Source organism: Osmia bicornis, chromosome 4, assembly GCF_907164935.1.
Source record: "Osmia bicornis bicornis chromosome 4, iOsmBic2.1, whole genome shotgun sequence".
NCBI classification, from domain to species: Eukaryota; Metazoa; Arthropoda; class Insecta; order Hymenoptera; family Megachilidae; genus Osmia; species Osmia bicornis.
This window is the reverse complement of record NC_060219.1, coordinates 7,614,525-7,632,683: the sequence shown is the minus strand read 5'-3', so window position 1 is coordinate 7,632,683 and position 18,159 is coordinate 7,614,525. Positions and strand designations below refer to the sequence as shown.

The window sequence follows — 18,159 nt, the reverse complement described above, 5'->3', positions numbered from 1 at the left end:
CTAAGTCATAAAAATCTTTCATGTTTCATGGCAATATCTAACATACCTTTTTTTTTCTTTTTGTTTTTAATCACAGTTAATGAAATTCTACGAGTCTTCGAAACATCGCAAAAAGAAATACGCTTAAATAGAAGAAGAAAAATCTAACTAACATCTACAATCACGTATGAAAAGTTGCAGCATTTAAACTTCCGCAAAAGCTTATGGATTATCTCATCCTGTATCGATAGATCTATAATAGAGCAAGTCTCGTGGACCAACCATGCGGCGCTTTATACGAAAATCCCACAGGACGCGACAGTCAGTGACATTACTGTAGAAAAAAAAAGCACGACACGTATCAAGGCCAGGAGACCCAGAGGGGTCTCGTTCAGGACATTCCGAAAATGTCTTTCTCAAGGGACAACGGTAGCTTTGTGGCGTGCAGTTTCGTAGGACGTCGTAGCGTTCTGTGTTGGAATGGATGCGCGCTCCTGGTACCGCATAAAAGAGTACACGGGCAGGTATACGGAACGTCGGTTTTCAGGTAAGCACAAGCCAGGTATGCCAGGTGGTAACCTCTTTTTTTCACTCCGTCTGCCCTCTCCTCTGCCATTCTCCGAATCCCGACCTCCGTCCTTTTCTCATCATCGCTGAACAGCTGTTTCCCTGTTCGCGAAGGGTCGTTCTCCCTTATTGCTAGCTGGCCAGAGAAGGAGGTAGGAAGAAATAGAGACAGAGAGTCCTCTGAACGCAAACACATGTCCCACTTTAAATCGTTATAATTCGTCGAACACGTTTGTAGATCCTGTCTAATCGGGTTTACGTGTCTGCTCTTTGGTACACGTATGCGTGATACCGACGAAGGAAGTCTGATCGAGGATGTGACCCGAATATTCACCGCGAATTGTCAAGGATACGTCCGTTTTATTCGGGTTTTCGTGTTGCTATCGGGGCAACATTGTATTTAAAGAATTGCCTTTGCCGTAACTAAGTAGAGGACAGAGTGGGTCTCTCCGAAAAGTGGATTGATCCTCCTACTCCAGGGTTTCCCAAACTATGTTCCGCTGAACCTGACTAGGCGTTCCGCGACAATTTGGAAAGTTTTATATTTAAAAATAATTACAAAATATATAATGTGTTTTAATAAGATTTTTTAAAAATTGTTATTAGTAGGAATTACCCAACCTAGAAAATAAGCTAAGTGTTCCGTTAAAATTTCCAGGATTGCAAAGTGTTCCATTGTAGAAAAAGTTTGGGAAACCCTGTCCTACTCCATCACCCCTTTACAAATTATCGAGAAACATGAAATTCAGTCCAGGAACGTTTCACACGTTTCATTATCGTATTATAATAGCGTGGAAAAAAAAAAAAAACAAAGAAACACGTTTCATCTCGTATCAATATAATTGGTCCGTAGTTCGATCGCATTATCTACAAATGTGAGTTGTAAACATTCTATATTTGTGCATCGATTGGTTTTCAGTCGTCCATAACAACATGTTTATCCTTTATTTCGTTTTTTATCGGTTCAATAACTTTTGAACCGGGTATACCTAGTACACAGACACTAATTGCATACTCGGTTGAAATTTAAAACGAACATGTTGCCGTCGATTCGAGTAATCCGCAAGTTATACGCACGGCAAACCAGATAACAAGGCGAGAACAATTGAATAACATTAAATTATATTCATTGCCCGTACGTAGCCGCAACTGGTTATTGATAAAACTTAATCCCTGCTTAAACGCTGCTGCGGTTGATAGAATTATACGTGTTCGTGGTTGAACACCAGAGAACTTGTAATCCGAGGCGAAAAGATTCATCGCGAGACGTTTTGTTTCACCCTCGCGGAATTTCGCATTAGAATCTAACGGAAACCATAGAGACTGCAAGCTTCTAAGCCGATCGAATTCCTTAAGATTAGGTTTACTTCTTCTCGTGTTATAATACGTGTAAACATCGTTTAGAAAATCGTTCTCTAGCTTTATTAGAAATATCAATGGCTTTCTATCAGTCTCCTGATTACCAAGATTTACTGTATACGTGTTTCCTTTATTTTAATATAATTTTCAAGTTGATCCTTCGTTCGTGTACCCAAAGCAAACGTTATCGAGTGACTCTGTTCCGCAAGCTTTCACGTGTATCGCGATTCCCTGCAGTTCCACGGACTAAAATTGGATGGGAAGATTCTATCTGGCACGTATCGCGGATTGTATCTCTGGTTATGTCGAACCGCACTCCCGTATAAATAGAAATGCTACTATGTCCTGTTATCGATCTCTCGAAGCGACGGTTCGACCGAGGATGACCGTGTTTACCGAACTACACGCTGCTATCCGTACGATAGTTATTGACTGAAAAGCATTTGAGAATTTCGAGGTGCCCAGCGTTAAATGGATGCCAAAACGAATGGCAAATTGTTCGTGATCGACGGTCAGTTGAATCGTAAAAGCCGGATTAACCCTTGGCTCATAAAGGTACCGGAAATACCTATTCATAAGTCGGTACAATAGAGTACAGTCGAACACCGTGGAGGGGTGTAATAAACTTTAGGAGAGGTACTCGAGTGCAATTGAAAAACTTTCACGACAATAACCGATACTTTTATTTTTCTGGGAATTGTATTAAATCCCGAAAGGTATTATTGCCAGGGGAAAATTTTATAATTCCATTCGGTATCGGTGGAGCATTGAAATATAGATTTATTGTTCGAACGATCGTCGAGTATTTTCTTGCGCTAACGAAATCGCATCGTATGTTTCAGACGGTGCACGAAAGGAAACAATCAATTTCGAGGTGATTCGGCGGATAAACATCATCAGGTTGGGAGAGGCCTTTCGAAGGAGGCGTTGGTCCATCGACGAAACAGCTGGGGGACCTTCGATTCCCAACTGCTATACGTAATCGATGTCGACTTACTTTCTCTCTCGTGGGCTCGACAGACGAGAGCAGTGGATAGGAAAGACTGGCCATTTCGTCGTGTTTCCAAGTACGTGCTAAAAATATCTTTATAAATTTTCAATTGCATTTAAAAATCCAACGAAGCTCAAAGCCATTTTGAATCCAATATTCGAGATTCGAATAAAATTTGTCACGTACAAATAAGTTTTCCGCTATCGCTATACAACTTTTCAGTACCATTAGAAGTTATGAATAATAAAAATGAAATTCTGCCTTGGATTTCGTTGAACGGGTGTTATGCATGTGCACGCGCACATGCAAGTGTACGAAGCCTTCAAGCTCGGCCATGGTTTCCGTCTGGCCCATTGTTCGTTTCGTTTCGTGCCCAGAAAAAAGACGCTCAGATCGAAATCTATTGAACCGTCTGAAAAGCGAGCCTTTTCTTCTCCTTCGCCGCGTGCTCCCATTTCTCCATCCTTCTTCCTCCTCTCGTTTCCCTTCTCATCTCTCTTTGTCTTTCGCTGTACCCTGTTCCCCATGCTTGCAATCCTCACTCTCCCCTTCATTCGATTCATGCCTCAAATTCGTCAGGGGTGTCGCAAGATATTCCTTCATAGCGGATCGAGACGAATGTTCAGGAGTTGCGAAATGTCGAAAGCGTGTGCAATATATAGAGCGCGAAAACAGGGTTAAAAATGAATGCAAGTATCGAGGTTCAATGCGAGCATTTTTATCTTCTGAATGTCAGTGACTCTGATTCTGTCTCTTTTCTCCGCGATCGTGATCGAAGTACCAGGTAAAGAAGAGGACTTGTTAATTGTTCAGACGTGGGAAGCGTTGAATTTCTTCCTTTCCTGCTTTCAGAGATTTGTAACGCATTGAAATGGAAATATGCATTTGCATTTCCGCGAATTAATCTCCGTCCCGGGGCAAAGCTGGTGGAATTGAAAACGCCCGAGATGCACTGTGCGTTGATTGTAGATGCAGATGATAATGCAAATGTACGCGCGTGTACGCACATAAGAGAACTCACGCGGAGTTCATCTGTACGGTAACAGTTGATTTTCCGAACGTTGCCTAACCCTTTCGTTACCCTCAGCGACTATATAGTCTCTCGCCGTGAAACAATCGTTGAGAACTATGAGCAACTATAGCCGTATGTTAGGTTAAATAATTCAATATAAAAACTATAGTTTCTGATAGAAGCGATCGTTATCTACGTCTTCAAACTGGAATTTCAAACTTGGCGCGTATTTGAAAGTAGTAGCCGTATCTATTCTCGATTCAAACTTCCGCCTTTGCATCTATATTCTTGAATATGAACTATAACCGTTCTATATTTAACACTTTCTTGTGTTCTCCTGAAACTTTCTATCCTCGAGTACCTCCATCGCTATCAGGTACTTGGAATTTTGAATAGAAACGCATCCTAAAGGGCCGATCGTTGAACATTTTCCATTTCAAGAGCCGCATGAAAGTTCCGGCTATAAACACGAAGGGCATCGAATGCATTCTACGATCACACCTGCCTGCAAATAAATCTTTCATTGAGATTCAAGGTGGTTTCATGGACGCATCACATTTGAAGGATGCATTTCTAATCGTTGTAAGATTTTTATTTCAAAAAAGGACAGTGTTAGGAATCATGAAAAAAGATAGATGACAAGGATTCCGGGCTAGACAGAGGCAGATTCCGCGATTGGACGGAGCACAGAGGGTATATTTAGAGGGAGCGCAATTTATCCGCGCTATCATCGTTTACCATGCTATTTATGCATTTTCCCCTATGTGCAGTGGCTTTACCACCGCTGACCACGCGGATGCTCCTTGCTGGACGTTGTCGCGTGGGCGGCCGCGTAATTTCGCGGTTAACCAAGTATTGGGAGACAGTCGATCACTGTTATCGACGTTCAGTCGTGACTCGCCTTCTCGCTGGTGAAACGCGTTCGAGACGCTTCGTTATCGAGGCAATTAACGCGGCGATTCGCGCAACTTTATTTCAGAACGCGATCGACAATTAACCGATGAGAAAATAGAGTCTCGGTAGTTGCGGTTCGTTTGACGACTCGTTTGTTCGGAAAATTGCTTCGAGTTTGGTCGACGCGACGGCTAACTCGTTCGACCAGCTTTCGAAAAGTTTAATTGCTAGGAAATAATAAATTTTAACAGGAACGTTGTCGCGCATGAACGCAGCTGTTTCTTTGTAATATAATCGATTGAAGCGGGTAATTTTATAATTAAGCTGCGGATATTCATGTAAATGTATATCAAAGTTACAAACGCGTGGCATCGACCGTGAAAGTGTTAAGGTTAAATGCAACGGGTTAATTAGAACGCATATTTTAATAAAGGAATTCTTTTCCTCGACGTTAAATGGCGAATAAGAACGGCAATCCCCGTGAGAATGAAATTTGCAAAACATTACAAGGATGCACCTTGACACGGTGTCTTTCCGCTCTTATTTACCTCCCTTGGGCTGCGTACACTCGCGAGCCGAGCGTTGCATTAAAATTCATTCCCCCTTGACGGTGATGTCACACAAAGCGGAACACAGACGCGGGGCGGTATCGAGCGGGTGCTGTGCTATTAGAATACGGCCCTGCCCTTTAGACACGTTGTTCGACGACGAGTCTTGCGACGTCTCCAGCACCGCCATCGCCATCGTCGTCGTCGTCGTCGTCGTCGTCGTCGTTCTCGCAGTCGCGATCGACTCAGAGGCCAGCAATGCGGTTCTCCTCGTAGCACCTCGGCGATCGAAATCGAACGAAATATTCTCCGCGACAGCAGCTAAGCGTGTATCTCGCGCACCTATACACGCGTGCACACGCAGCAATGATCGAGTGTAGGCGCACACGAACACGCGCGATCTGGTATTTCTCCGCATATCCGGACGCGTGTACATACGCGAGTTTGTGTGCGCTCGCGGCGGGCATTGGAGAACGCGCTCGCCGATGTGTGCAAACAGAAAAATCGCCGAGGTGTATATTCTACGAACGCGATTGCGCGACACGCAGACGCGACTCGCGTTGGTACGCGTGTAGGTGCACGCGGCGATCGTGCATCGGCGCGGATGCGAGGCGCGTTGCTCCGCAGGAGTTGCAGCAGTTTCGCAAAGCAACGACAATGATCGCGGTGGAAGGCAACCGGTTGCACGCGCTAAAAATACGACGAACGACGCCGAACGCTGAAGAGGAGTTAGTTAATGCGCCAGCCGGCCAGAAACTGTTCCGTCCGTTATTAAGTTAAACGCGAGTTGGACGAGCTGCTGGCGCCGACCACTGGGAACCCATGCGCGTGCCGACGACGAGCGTCGCCCCTTAGAAACGACCCGCGTCTGTATATTCGTCTCGAGGGTCCTTTTTACGCGGGCCCTAGGACGCCCCGTTCAGAAGAACTCTTGCTCTCGGATCACTCGAATCCCGCCCCGTTTCATTATCCATCAGAGGCTCTGCTCTACCTTATCGTAATTATTGAGTGGCGCGAACGATGGAAATCTGTTACGATAGCGGCGTTTCGGAAACGCCTGTAATTCATCCCGGTGGCCTGATGATCGAACGAAAGATTCAGACGCGCCGTACACCCAGCTCATTCTGCCGCATGAAGAAACACTTTTTCAAGTGTAGCATCATGCGGTGTAATGTATATCATCAGGCTTAATGAGATACACATTTAACGTACGCCGGGTCATCATTGCTCGTAATAAGCCGCGGCGTTAAGAACGCGATCCGTGTAACTGGCGCGTTCAGACGCGGCGAATCCTATCGCGTTGCGATATCTTGTCTCAGGGTTGCGCTTCTCTTCTACCTTTCGTCCCGATGTAGCGATAGATTTGCAGAAATTGTGATCGTGAAAATGTACGATGGTGGTTCGACTTTATTTCTTTAAGTATTGTCAACAGTAACGTATCGAATTGAATTTCGACAAGCTGACCGGAGGGTAACGTAATGGATCGCGGTTACAGATGCAACGCGTATGTAAACGCATTCTCTCCTTTAGATGCAATTATAGGAAAATTATTGCCGTCATCGGTTATCAGCTGATTACATGGTGATTACGGGGGCAATTAGTTCGATGAGTAAGCGTCGGACACGCACGTGCGCGCACACGTTATTTTCACGCTCGAGTTTCGAGCGTATGTCGGTGTGGCACACGTCGAGAGAAACTACCCCTTCAGGGTATGCGGTGTTCACTGTAAATCGTTGCTGGTCTCAGCCTCGCTCCTTTCGGTTCCTCATCGTTTCGATAAAAAGAAACAAGTTCGAAATATAAGTTTCGAAAACCACGTACCTACAGGATAACTCGGATATATTTACGAGCGGGTTCGAGAATACGAGCTCAGTAGAAGTCGGCAGGTGCTCGTGGCAAAAGGTGGCGTCCCGAGACAGCCTTGAAAGAGCGTGCCGGGTCGTTGCTTTCGGCGAATGGTGAGAAACAAAATTAGGAGTTGCCTTTACCGAATCGTGCTCGCCGTAGATCTCGTTTGCGAGAAAGTTTAGAGGCTTTCGCGAACGTCGTTTCTCTTTTCTATCGACGCTCGGCTAATTTGCTGAATGATTTGATCTTGAATTTTGCAAAAACTTCTCGTTCATTCTTATTCGACGCGTGTAGTTTTAACACGTGTAGAGATAAATTTCATCAATTTTTGAAGAGAACAACACGTAGCTCCATTCGCAATAATAATATTTAAAAGAAAGAAAGAAATTTGTTTGGAAAAGGCGTACGGTAGAAAAGTTTTTGATATTCTGGAATTATTCTAGAGAGTCTTGGTTGTCTTCGAGAATGGAGGACACGGTCTCGATCGTGTATAGACTCCACTAAAAATCGAGCAATCGGTCGGTCGAGGAGAGGACGAAGGGTCGTCGACAGGGAACAATGGAACACGGTTGCACCTTGGTTCAAGGTCCGTAGAACATTTAGATGGGTTTAGACTGAATTTTTTCTATTTTCTTCAACGAAACTACGTTGACTTTGATTTATCAATTAAAGAAGATTACATGTTGAACAATTTCAACAAGTACTTGGAAATAAAATTTTAGTATCTTTTTCTGTAACCGAGCAGCGATTAGATTTCTGTCTTCTTCCTTTTCAAAGATTTACGTTTATTATACGTGGAAAAGTTACATTTGTCCAACGAATCCTGCGTATACACCTCGCTAGCTCGTAGTATCATCGACCAAGGGAGTTCAAGGACGATGGATCCGAGGAACTTAGCCTAGCTTAACCGATTCAGAGTGAGGATATTCTTGATACCTCGATTACGGAAAGTTAAGTATTCCATGGTGTAGCACCGCCTATAGGAGTGTGCAGCGTGAAAGAACGCCGCTATGGTTGAGACATTCCTGCAGAAACTTGTTTGACAGTGGTCATCGAATATTGATCGCGTTAAAAAAAAAATTCGATTTTTCTTGTTTCGCTACCGACATCCTTTAAACTTCTATCACGTCATAACTTTTACTTTTCTCTCGGAAGATCGTGATGGTTTTTTGTTCCGTGTTAACATAATCGGGACGGGAGTAAGTCAATAAAAGTTTCCAACTAATCCTATTGATCGTCGTGTGTATTTTTTATTAGATGTATACAGGATAAACCGGCGATACTAACAGAGATAGAGAAACATATATAATGAAGGATTTGAAACTTTTCTCCGGAGAGGTAGCGCGAATAATTAAACCATTCAAAATCGTAGTCCTGAAAGAAGGATCTCGTAAGTTTTCTATCGATATCAGGGGCTAGTGAAGATTTTCTTTGAAATACTCTCGACGTCGCATCTAATTTACGGCGTGATAGGATCCTGAAACGACCCAACTACGGTTTACTACTCAAACGATACCTTGCTATTATTTCTCGAGAGTCGTAAATTTCCTTCCTGTTGCATATCCCTTCGTCGATGTGCCGCAATGACTACATGCACCTCGAAAAAGTACCGACGAACGCGTTTGCTATGCACCCTATATGCGAGTAGAGGTCGTTGACGGGACTGCGGAAAGAAAGGGTGTTGCACCGCGAGGTGTACGATACCGAGTATGCAACATTCTTGGAAAACGCACGTGACCGAGGGTAAATAAGAGTCTGTTAAAAGTATATTTTATTTATAAATGTCATTTCATGTGCTTACATATTTACTACTTATAACGTAAATTAGAAATATTATAATGGGTAAAGCACAGTAAACACATGGAAGAGATAGAAAGACAGAAGAATTGTTAATTAAAAATTTCAATAGAGCAGCAGAACGGTAGATAGAGACAGGGAATACATAATTAAATTAACCGAAACAACATCGACGGAATGAAAGTGCATCCCTTGATCGAGGCAGCTCCGTGTTACCGCGTAGAGATGGAGCTGCGATCCCAGCCAGCCCCGGGCTCGTAATCATCGTGGTGGAAAATCGGTGGTGCAGCCGGTGTTCTATCGTGGATCCATAGGGAAAGTTCGCGAAGAGACGAGCAGAAACGGTAACACGGAGGGGGTTGCAAGCCGGTAGGGACGAATGCATGCACCCGTGTCAGGAGAAGAACGAAGTGCGGCGCTCTCAGCCGGTAGGTGCGCTCATACTTGTACGCTGGTTCGCCAGTGAGTGGTGGGGAGGGGTGGTACGGTGCCACGTGACCCGACTGACCAATCAACGTAACGCATAGCCGGCGTCCGGCACATGGCGGCGCGCCGGCTTTAGCACCCGCAGTCGCAGTACGTCGCAGTCAGTCGCAGTGGTAACACGAGCGAGAGGGTAGTTGCACGCGCCTGCCTTCGAAAGGAAACATCGCGGTGAGGGAGAGAGTGTGCGAGATAAAGAGAGAAAGAAGGTACGAAAGAGAGAGCGCGGCGCCCCTTTGCCTCCGTTTTCAGTGCTTCAGTCGCGCGACGACGCTCTCGGACGCTTTAGTCAGTCGGTCGGTGACGAGGCTCTCAAACGTGATACACGCGCCGTTACGTTACGTTACGTTACGTCGTCCCGTCGAGGGGGAGAACGAGAACGAACGAAACGGAAGAGAGGATAAACGAACGAATATATTATACATATTGTATATTGGTATATAAAAAAAGCGATAAAACGAGAAAACACGAGCAGATCGCGAGCGACGACGTTGACGGTTTCGAGTCGCGCTCATATAAAACACGAATCTCCACGACGAGCAAAGTTCCGAGCAGTGCGGAATATCGAGAAGAAGGCCATTTTCATACAGCCGGTTGTTACACGCGGTGAAAGAAAACACGCGAGTGTGAGAGACTGATCGACTAGAAAAGGAACGTACGATCGTGGACACGAGATTACGGCGAGCAGTAGCCCACGCGTTTCCAGTGTGCGAACAACATTCGCGTCGCGCACTCGTATACAGGCACGCGACGACGCGAGGATCGGACGGAAAAGGAAAAAGGAAAAAAAGACAGGAAAACGATCACCGACGGAGTCGACGATTTTATTTTTATACGGTGCATCGTTGTTTTTCCTAAATATATCCCCTCGTGATCGCGCACTACAGAGACCGCACGATTATCTTTTCTTGCTGTAGTAGCTAGCAGCACCGTATTTCTCGTCCTAAATAAATCCTGGTGTGTGTACTGTGCACGCGCGCGCGCGCACGCGTGTGTTTCATTGTTTTTCGATCGTTTCGAATTAGACTCTGGTCGCGAGGAATCACCTTTGTTCGACACGGTTCGACCGTATCGCCGGGTGGTATTCCAGCGAAGCAAAGAGGAACGTACGGTAGTAAAAGGACAACACGGCCTGTGAAGACGATAAAAGCCAATCAAGAAGGAAAACAGTGAAAATCGGTGGAATAATAAAACTGTGATTTAAACAGTTCTCTGTGGGTAAACACGTACGATTGACTTTGCCGGTGAGACAACGCTCGTGAAACTAAGTCGAGCAACATGCCGACGAGTTTGTTCAGCGAAATGGATCGTGGAGCGAATGGCGGAGGTACCGCTTCCCTCGAGGATCAACGAGCCTTGCAATTGGCATTGGAATTATCTATGCTCGGTCTCGAGGGTACTCCTGGATGCCCGGGCACCGGCACAGGGACCGGCACCGGAACTGCCAACGACCCGGACCCACTGCAAACGACACCGGCAGGCGTATTCGAGGAAGCGCGTTCTAAGAAGAGCCAGAACATGACCGAGTGCGTGCCGGTGCCTAGCAGCGAGCACGTGGCAGAGATCGTCGGCCGACAAGGTAAGCGAACATAACCTCGACTTCTCTAGTAACTTCGCGAAACACGTTTACATTACCGCTTCTAACCACCATTTTTTTTCCTCCTTTATGGAAAGATGCGTTTAAATATAAACCGCAGTTCGAAATCGATAACGATTTTATCGCTGTACGATAAATTTTTATAGTCGAAAGGTAAACGACGAGTCAGACTCGATAAATCGTGATCGCATGACATTGGGCTTAGCATGGTCAACAAAGATATTCGTTGTATTCTTCAACGCGTTGAATACCGTGGTTAAAACGGTCACATATAGCAATTATATTAAATACATTCCATTTTTTTCAATATCATATCAGTGTTATTTAAAATTGAGAAACAAATTCTCTCTATCGTTCGATTATGTATATTGAACTCGTAGTGTTAATCAATATAACCATGCTAATGTCCAAAATCATTTTTCTCAAAGTAATTCGAACATCTATTAGTAATAGTATGTAAAGTGTTTATCTAAATATTAGTTTATACCGGAAGTTCCTTATCTAGGCACAAGTTCAGCGTACAAAACTAATTAAATAATTGTATATAAACAATTATCTTTTGTTAAATGACGGATTAACTATTTGGTTTATGCATGATGGTAGAAAGGTTAATGATAAGACTTCTAAAGGAAAGAACACCTTAACTTGGAAACGAAGTCGTATAGGCTAAGCGTTTACATGAACTTTATTTATTATTCATCTGTTCTAAATCCACCAGCAAAGTTTCGTCCACGTATCACGGTACACCTTATATATTATAAGGTTGACCGAGAGTATATTTTATATATATATATATATATATATATATATATATTTGAAACGGTATTGCGTTTACGTAAGTCGTATTCAGCAGTGTACGTTATTTTGCATTCCTTGTTACCGGAATCTGTCGCGTATAGCACCACTGACAGTTCATTGGCACGGGCGTGAGCGTGGCGCGAGAAACGCGGTATCAAGTAATGCTGCAATTAAACCAATCTAACTTCGAAAAGCAAATTCGTTTGGAAGCTCGACGGATCGTACAGTGAACCTTGTCGTAGGTCGTGGCCGTTCGTTCATTACCTTGCCGATCGGGCTAGCCATGTAGTTCTATCTCACCATTTTTTCCTTTTCGAACGCGTCGAATACCACGGAGGTCATTGATGATAGTCGATACAGGATTTATTACGGTGGAGTAGCTGAAAAAAGAAAAATTCAGACTCTCGTATTACAGTTTATCTTTAAAGGACCATTATAAAAGGGAAAAGCTGAAAAAAATTTTATGGACGTAGTGTTTTTTCTATGTCATAAATAAAGGATCATTGTCCACCGCGTTTGGATGTTCCGAGGCCGATGACATTTTCGTAGCCTTCGAACAAGCCGTTCCTCGAAATGGCAAAAATCAGGCACCGCGTTCTTTCTCATCAGTCGTCGCGAACGTCTTGGCATGCTTTTTTCTGCATCACCCTTTCCAAGAAAGGTGTCAGGAATAGCGAGCTCATCAGAGAGCAACGCGTAGATTGTCGCTGAGTTTCAATCCTTTCTTCACCGAGACGAGAAACAAAGAGGCTTGAAACTTTTTTGCGGTAAATGGTATTTAAAAGCGAGCTGGATAGAATGAATAATGAATTTTTCATTATTGAAGACTATAAAAGAAGGAATTATTTAATTTGCATAAGTAATTGTTCGTACGTACGTAACGAAGTAAATGGCAGCGTTAAACTGGACACTAAATCTTGCACGGTAATTGTTACTATCTCGTAAGGTTACGATTAAGCGGTGTTTACAATGGTTGAAAACCGGCCGCTCACCAGAGAGCACGAAATGTCGACGACCGTTAAACTTCGGGAATTTCAAACAAAACGTTAGGGTGGAAGTTTTACGAGCCGTTTCCTTCCTTCCTTTCTTCCAAATGTCAAAGCAGACACGAATGCAAATAAAAATAACGAAAATGCTGCATTCGACCCCTTTTCTTCTTATATCGTGAAACGCGTTTAATAATTACAAGTATGTACTCATCAGAGAATTTCCAAAATTTTTTTTTAATTACGTTCCTATGTATATTTATCATATGGCGTATCGTTTGACCAATCTTTAAGAAGAGAATAATAATTTTCTTTCTGTAATCCGTGGGTATGGTTGGACACGCGACGAGAGGATACGTCTTGGCGTAGAAAATCGTCATGCTTAACGAACACGTTTCTGCTCGTTCGCCGAGCCCGTTGCACCGTGAAAAGATAATCTTTCCATTGAATAACGAAACAGTTTCTTTTATCGAGCGATTCAACCTCTTACTATCGAACGACACGATAGATATTCGTTTCGCGACGCGTGTTTCGAAATTGAGAAAATCTCGTCGGTCGAAGCGCGGCGCCACGTGGCTTGCCATTTAAATCTTAACGTCTGGCAAAGATCGGCTGATAAATAATCGCGTAAGCCCGATCACCGTGATCAATGCACCGAGCCCATGGACCGTTTCGTATCTGTAATCGATGAGATTCGTGTCCTTATCGATCGATCTTGAAAATTTAAAAAACAACACTTTTAACCCCTCGATCGTCACGGTGAAAATGATCGTACATTGTAAGACAACTAATTATTAACGATACGATGAATTGATTTTCAAATTGAACCTTTTAATTTGCCACTTTACATTATTCCTATATGTAGTTCATTGATATTCAAAAACAAAAGTTCGATGAAACACGGAATCGTGTGTAAACGCTTGTGAAAGAGAGAGACGTCTATCGATAGCACGTGCCGTCGATCGATCATCTGCACCTCGTTCTCAGCCACTACCGCTTCCTGTTGTCGCGTATACATACAAACACACGCGGCCAATTTAACCGTTCCGATACACTTTTGCAAATTTCAAATTGAACGATTGCCAAGAAACTTTGCCCACCATTAAACGAGGCTGTTGTATGTTAAATTTTGAAATTTGTAGAAACGGTGGTTAGCTTGCGGTTAGCATAAGAATCGATAGATAGCTCTATAAGTGGTGCACAGTACTGATATATTTACTCGATAACGTTTTATTATATCTGAACGTAACGCGTTCGGCAACGGTGTCCATCAATCGACGTTGAAAGCATTCGTCGATAGAAGGGAAAACGATGGCGTTGTAAAAAAGGAAGCCGTATGTGATCGACAGTGATCGCGTGAGCCGTACTAATATTCAACGTCCAATAACATTAGACACTTAGAACGGTGTCAAGACTGTTCGTGTTTTAAATTCACAACCAGCCACGGATTTCCGTACGTGCTTATCGTCTCTTCCGTTCGGGCCGGGCTTTCTCGCATCCTCTTTACAGTCGCGGCCTCTGATTTGAGAACCACTGCCGTGTCGTGCGACTGAAACGTGCGCGGTTACTGTCTATACTCTATGCTTCTACCTGTTCTGTTCCGTTCGATTCATTGAACAAATAGTTTTTTAAAATGTACTTCTTGAGGTTTTTGAACTCGCTAAGTATCTATCTTGCTCACGAAATTGATCGCGTAGTAACAATGTTCCTAGTTTTCTTGAAATACAGCTTTCTTTCGTGCTTTCTTTCTTCTTAACACTAGATTGGCGGCCTCATATCCGTCAAAATAGGTATAGCACATATGGATTGTGCTTAGTATTTGTATACATTTCATAATTCTAGTAAAAATCAACATATGTTTTAAAAAAAATTATTTAAGTTTTTTTTATATATGTAGCAATAAAATCGTAAATGAGTCAAATTAACTCGTTCTGACAATCTAGTGTTAAAGATAACAACTTAAATTACCAGAGAACCAGAGATCTACAATTAGTCACTACATTTTAATTAAGTAGAAAGTATAACGATGGAAAGTATTTGATCAATTTCGTAAGTCACTGTTTATAAAACTATTAAGAGACAACTTAACTCTGCATTCCTTAGTAATATTTATAAATATCCTAGCTAATTTGCCTAGCCAAGAATGAACGCGGTACTCTTTTTCTTATTATATTTTTCAATTATGTAAAACTATCAACAGAAACGTAATTCAATGTTGCTACATTCCCAGTTGACATTTTGGAGTAACTCAAGTATTTTGTTCGAGCAGGAACCACTAGTTAATCGTGAATTAGAATTTTTCTTTCTAACATGAATTATGTCTGCTTCCTGCTTTCCCAAACGCTCCACCCTTGGTCGATTGCAGGCCGGGCCAGGGTTGCGGATCTACATATTCGTCCAGAGCCCGTTTTCTCTCTAATGTTGCATTGTGTCTCGTAGATCGGGACACGATTCTTTTTTTTCCCAACGGTTGCAGCCCGCCTCGGAACCAGTTTAACATATACCTGGCATGAATCATTGCTATAACATGGCCTGGCTTCCCGTACTCGCCCCGACTAAATCTCTCGAACGCGCGTTCATTTCACGATGCACGATCTACCACGAGTCATCGTTAGGGATGGGATCGAGTTTAACCCTTAAAGTATCAGGGCAACAACCTGATAGTTTCATTTATCGGATTCTATCTACGGGTGTGTGTACGACGACGACGACGACGGAGGCAGGTCTGAACCGATCGTTCGGTTTTAACCGGGAAGATCGGATCTTTGTGCGCGAACGTAATCGTGTCGATTCAATAACGACGTCTAATGAGTTTGATACGCCGTTCCATTATGAGGATGTGGCTATTTGTTGAGCATTTTCGCTCGATTCTCGCTCTCTCTTTCACCCGTTCCCTCTATCATTTCTCTCTCGGTCTTACCTCTCGGTCCGTCGATGTTTCCATCTCATTCTCTCGGTACATCGGTGCTGGTGATTCTCATTTCTCCCCACCGGTGTTCTCTGCTCTCAATCTCTTCGTCTTTCTCTCTCCCTGTTTCTGGCTCGCTCTCCTGGACCGGAAGTTGTAATGAGCGACTCCGTCGCCAGACTCGTCGCCTCGTGTCGCATCGCGGCGAACGATGACGTTACTTTGGAAACATCACGGCTGGTTATCCAGGTCGTTAGCTGCAGCGTCGCGTAACGCAAACGCGGTATGTCGAGGGAAGGAAGAAGCGTACTGCCCTCTTGGAAGCCGAGGGATTCGTGAAACGAGCCGGTCAATCACGATACAGGCCCATGAAATTTCGAGCCCGCAAAAAGTACACGCGTATCCCTTTAACCGTGCACGCGCACGCGAGGATCACCGCGCGATAGAGTCGTAGGTGCAGAAGGCGGGAAACTTTCTCTGTTCGTCGAAGAAGTCGAAGGCGACGACGCGTGCCAGCTGCCGCTGGGACAGTTTTGTTTGTTCAGCAAAATAGACGAGCAAGCAGTTATCGTGGCTCGTTTATTCGCGACCGGCACACGAGATAGATGGTTCGTGCGTGTATTTGTTATTTGTCGAGGAACGTGTCAGCGGCAACGCGGAGGTAACGCGTTATTACGGCCGCGAGCATGTGTTACAAGAGCGGAGAACGCGACGGCGAGTTGTCGACTTCCGTGGAACGTTTAACGTATCGTTTCTAAATGGTACACGAGGTAAATGGCGGTAGGAATTCGAATCGGGACGACGTTTTATTTACGCGCTCACAGCACGTGCCCGTTGCTCTAGCCAGGTCAAAGTCATGCCACTTTTCTATCCTTTTTCTTTCCACCGGGATGGAAGATTTGTGTCAACGATGAAACCGTGTTAATAGACCCGTACAGCCGTCCCTAGCCGCTGTTCACGCGTCTTCGTAAAAAGCCAGCATACGAACGAAAGAATCGTTTCTCGGTATTTTACGAGCCGTTCGCCTGGTGTGGTCACCGGTACGCGTAAGGTTTTAGATAGGGAGGAGCATCCAGAAAGTTAGTGTATAGGCTTTTGTATTTGCTTTTCACGATGTTACAAAACGGTAAACTTACTTTGTACCGCTTCGTGTATACCCGATATTTCTAGAGAAGAGATTTTCTTCAATTGCTTCGCGGACAATCGATGTCGAAACACAGGTGTTAACCCTTCGCCCACCGAATAGACAAATCGTGGTTTCCTCCGAGTCGTTTCGCCTTTCTATTTCGTATGTCGACTCGATTAATATTTTCACGCCCAAGTCCTTGTTTGAATAATTTGCACGCGATCAAGAAATGAACGATATTTCTTGAACGTTCCGATGTTGTTTCTGCGGGTTTCCATTATTCCCAACGATTCCGGTATAACTGAACGATCGCGATACGCTAGCAGGGAAGGGAAAGAAACAATTATCTCGAGGATCGTTTTGAAATTGAACGGATACGGTGTAAGGGTCGGATGGCGATGGAAATTCTCGGCCATGATCGTTTCCGAAAGGTCCGTTCATCTGCCCGTTTTCTTTTGACCGCTGAATCGGCCACGAAATTAAGAGTTTCCGGCCAGGAAAGAAATTTTACACCGGAGGTAGAAATTTCTCTGTGAATGCAAGCCGCTCCTGGTCGTCGAATTTCCTTCCTTCTTCTTCGGTCGCTAACGACACACTTTGTCACGCACACCGGCGTCACTGTGGGACCCAGAACGTCTCATCTGGTTCCTTTGCTCGCGAGGCCGTGGAACGTTTGCACGTCGCTCCTCGGTTCAATTTGCAGCCGACGACGATGTCGAAACTTCCCGCGCTTTCTCCGTCCGACGAAACCTTGAGCTTCGTCATCGGTATTGAAAGAAAGAAGGCGTACGAAATTATACGATCCTCGGATCGTTCTTCACCGCTGAAATCTACGATTTGATGACATAAAATTATCGCGAGATACTGCTTACGCTGTATCAATTAGAAGCCGAAAGTTCAAACGAAGAAATTGGAGCGAACAACGGCGAAAAACCTTCACAGCCCTTGAGACCTTCCAATGGTTTTCTCGAAGGGAGGGAAGGAAGGAAACGGTGGCGCAAATGTCGGTAGCAGCAATTTAGTTATAGTAACAATCCATGGCAAAGAGGACTTTGTGGTTGTTGCCTTTGTTGGCCTCTGAAGCAGCTGCCGACCCACACCGGCCCTTTCCGTTCTCATGCTCGAAACTGGATCGACACTTAACCCTCGAGAGGAAGGAGAGAGAGGGAATGTAGTGGACGTTGAATATCGTTGACGAGAAACAGACTGACCAGAAGAATGTCAGACATTGTCTTAACTAATTTCAATGAAATTTGAAAGAATCGA

General features: G+C 44.2%; 1 protein-coding gene across 2 annotated transcripts in view; it reads left to right on the top strand.

Moving 5' to 3' along the window:
* The window catches only part of LOC114873987 (RNA-binding protein MEX3B), a 47,116-nt gene that overhangs the window by 216 nt on the left and 28,741 nt on the right, over window positions 1-18,159 (top strand). The window contains exons 2-3 of one of the 2 annotated variants that reach the window (XM_029182815.2): window positions 77-526; window positions 2,748-2,972. In XM_029182815.2, coding sequence (XP_029038648.2) covers window positions 2,891-2,972 — 82 coding nt within the window. In that variant the 5' untranslated portion in view covers window positions 77-526; window positions 2,748-2,890. Of the gene's footprint in view, window positions 1-76; window positions 527-2,747; window positions 2,973-9,610; window positions 11,058-18,159 lie in introns of those variants that run through there. The other variant, XM_029182814.2, reaches the window with a different exon arrangement.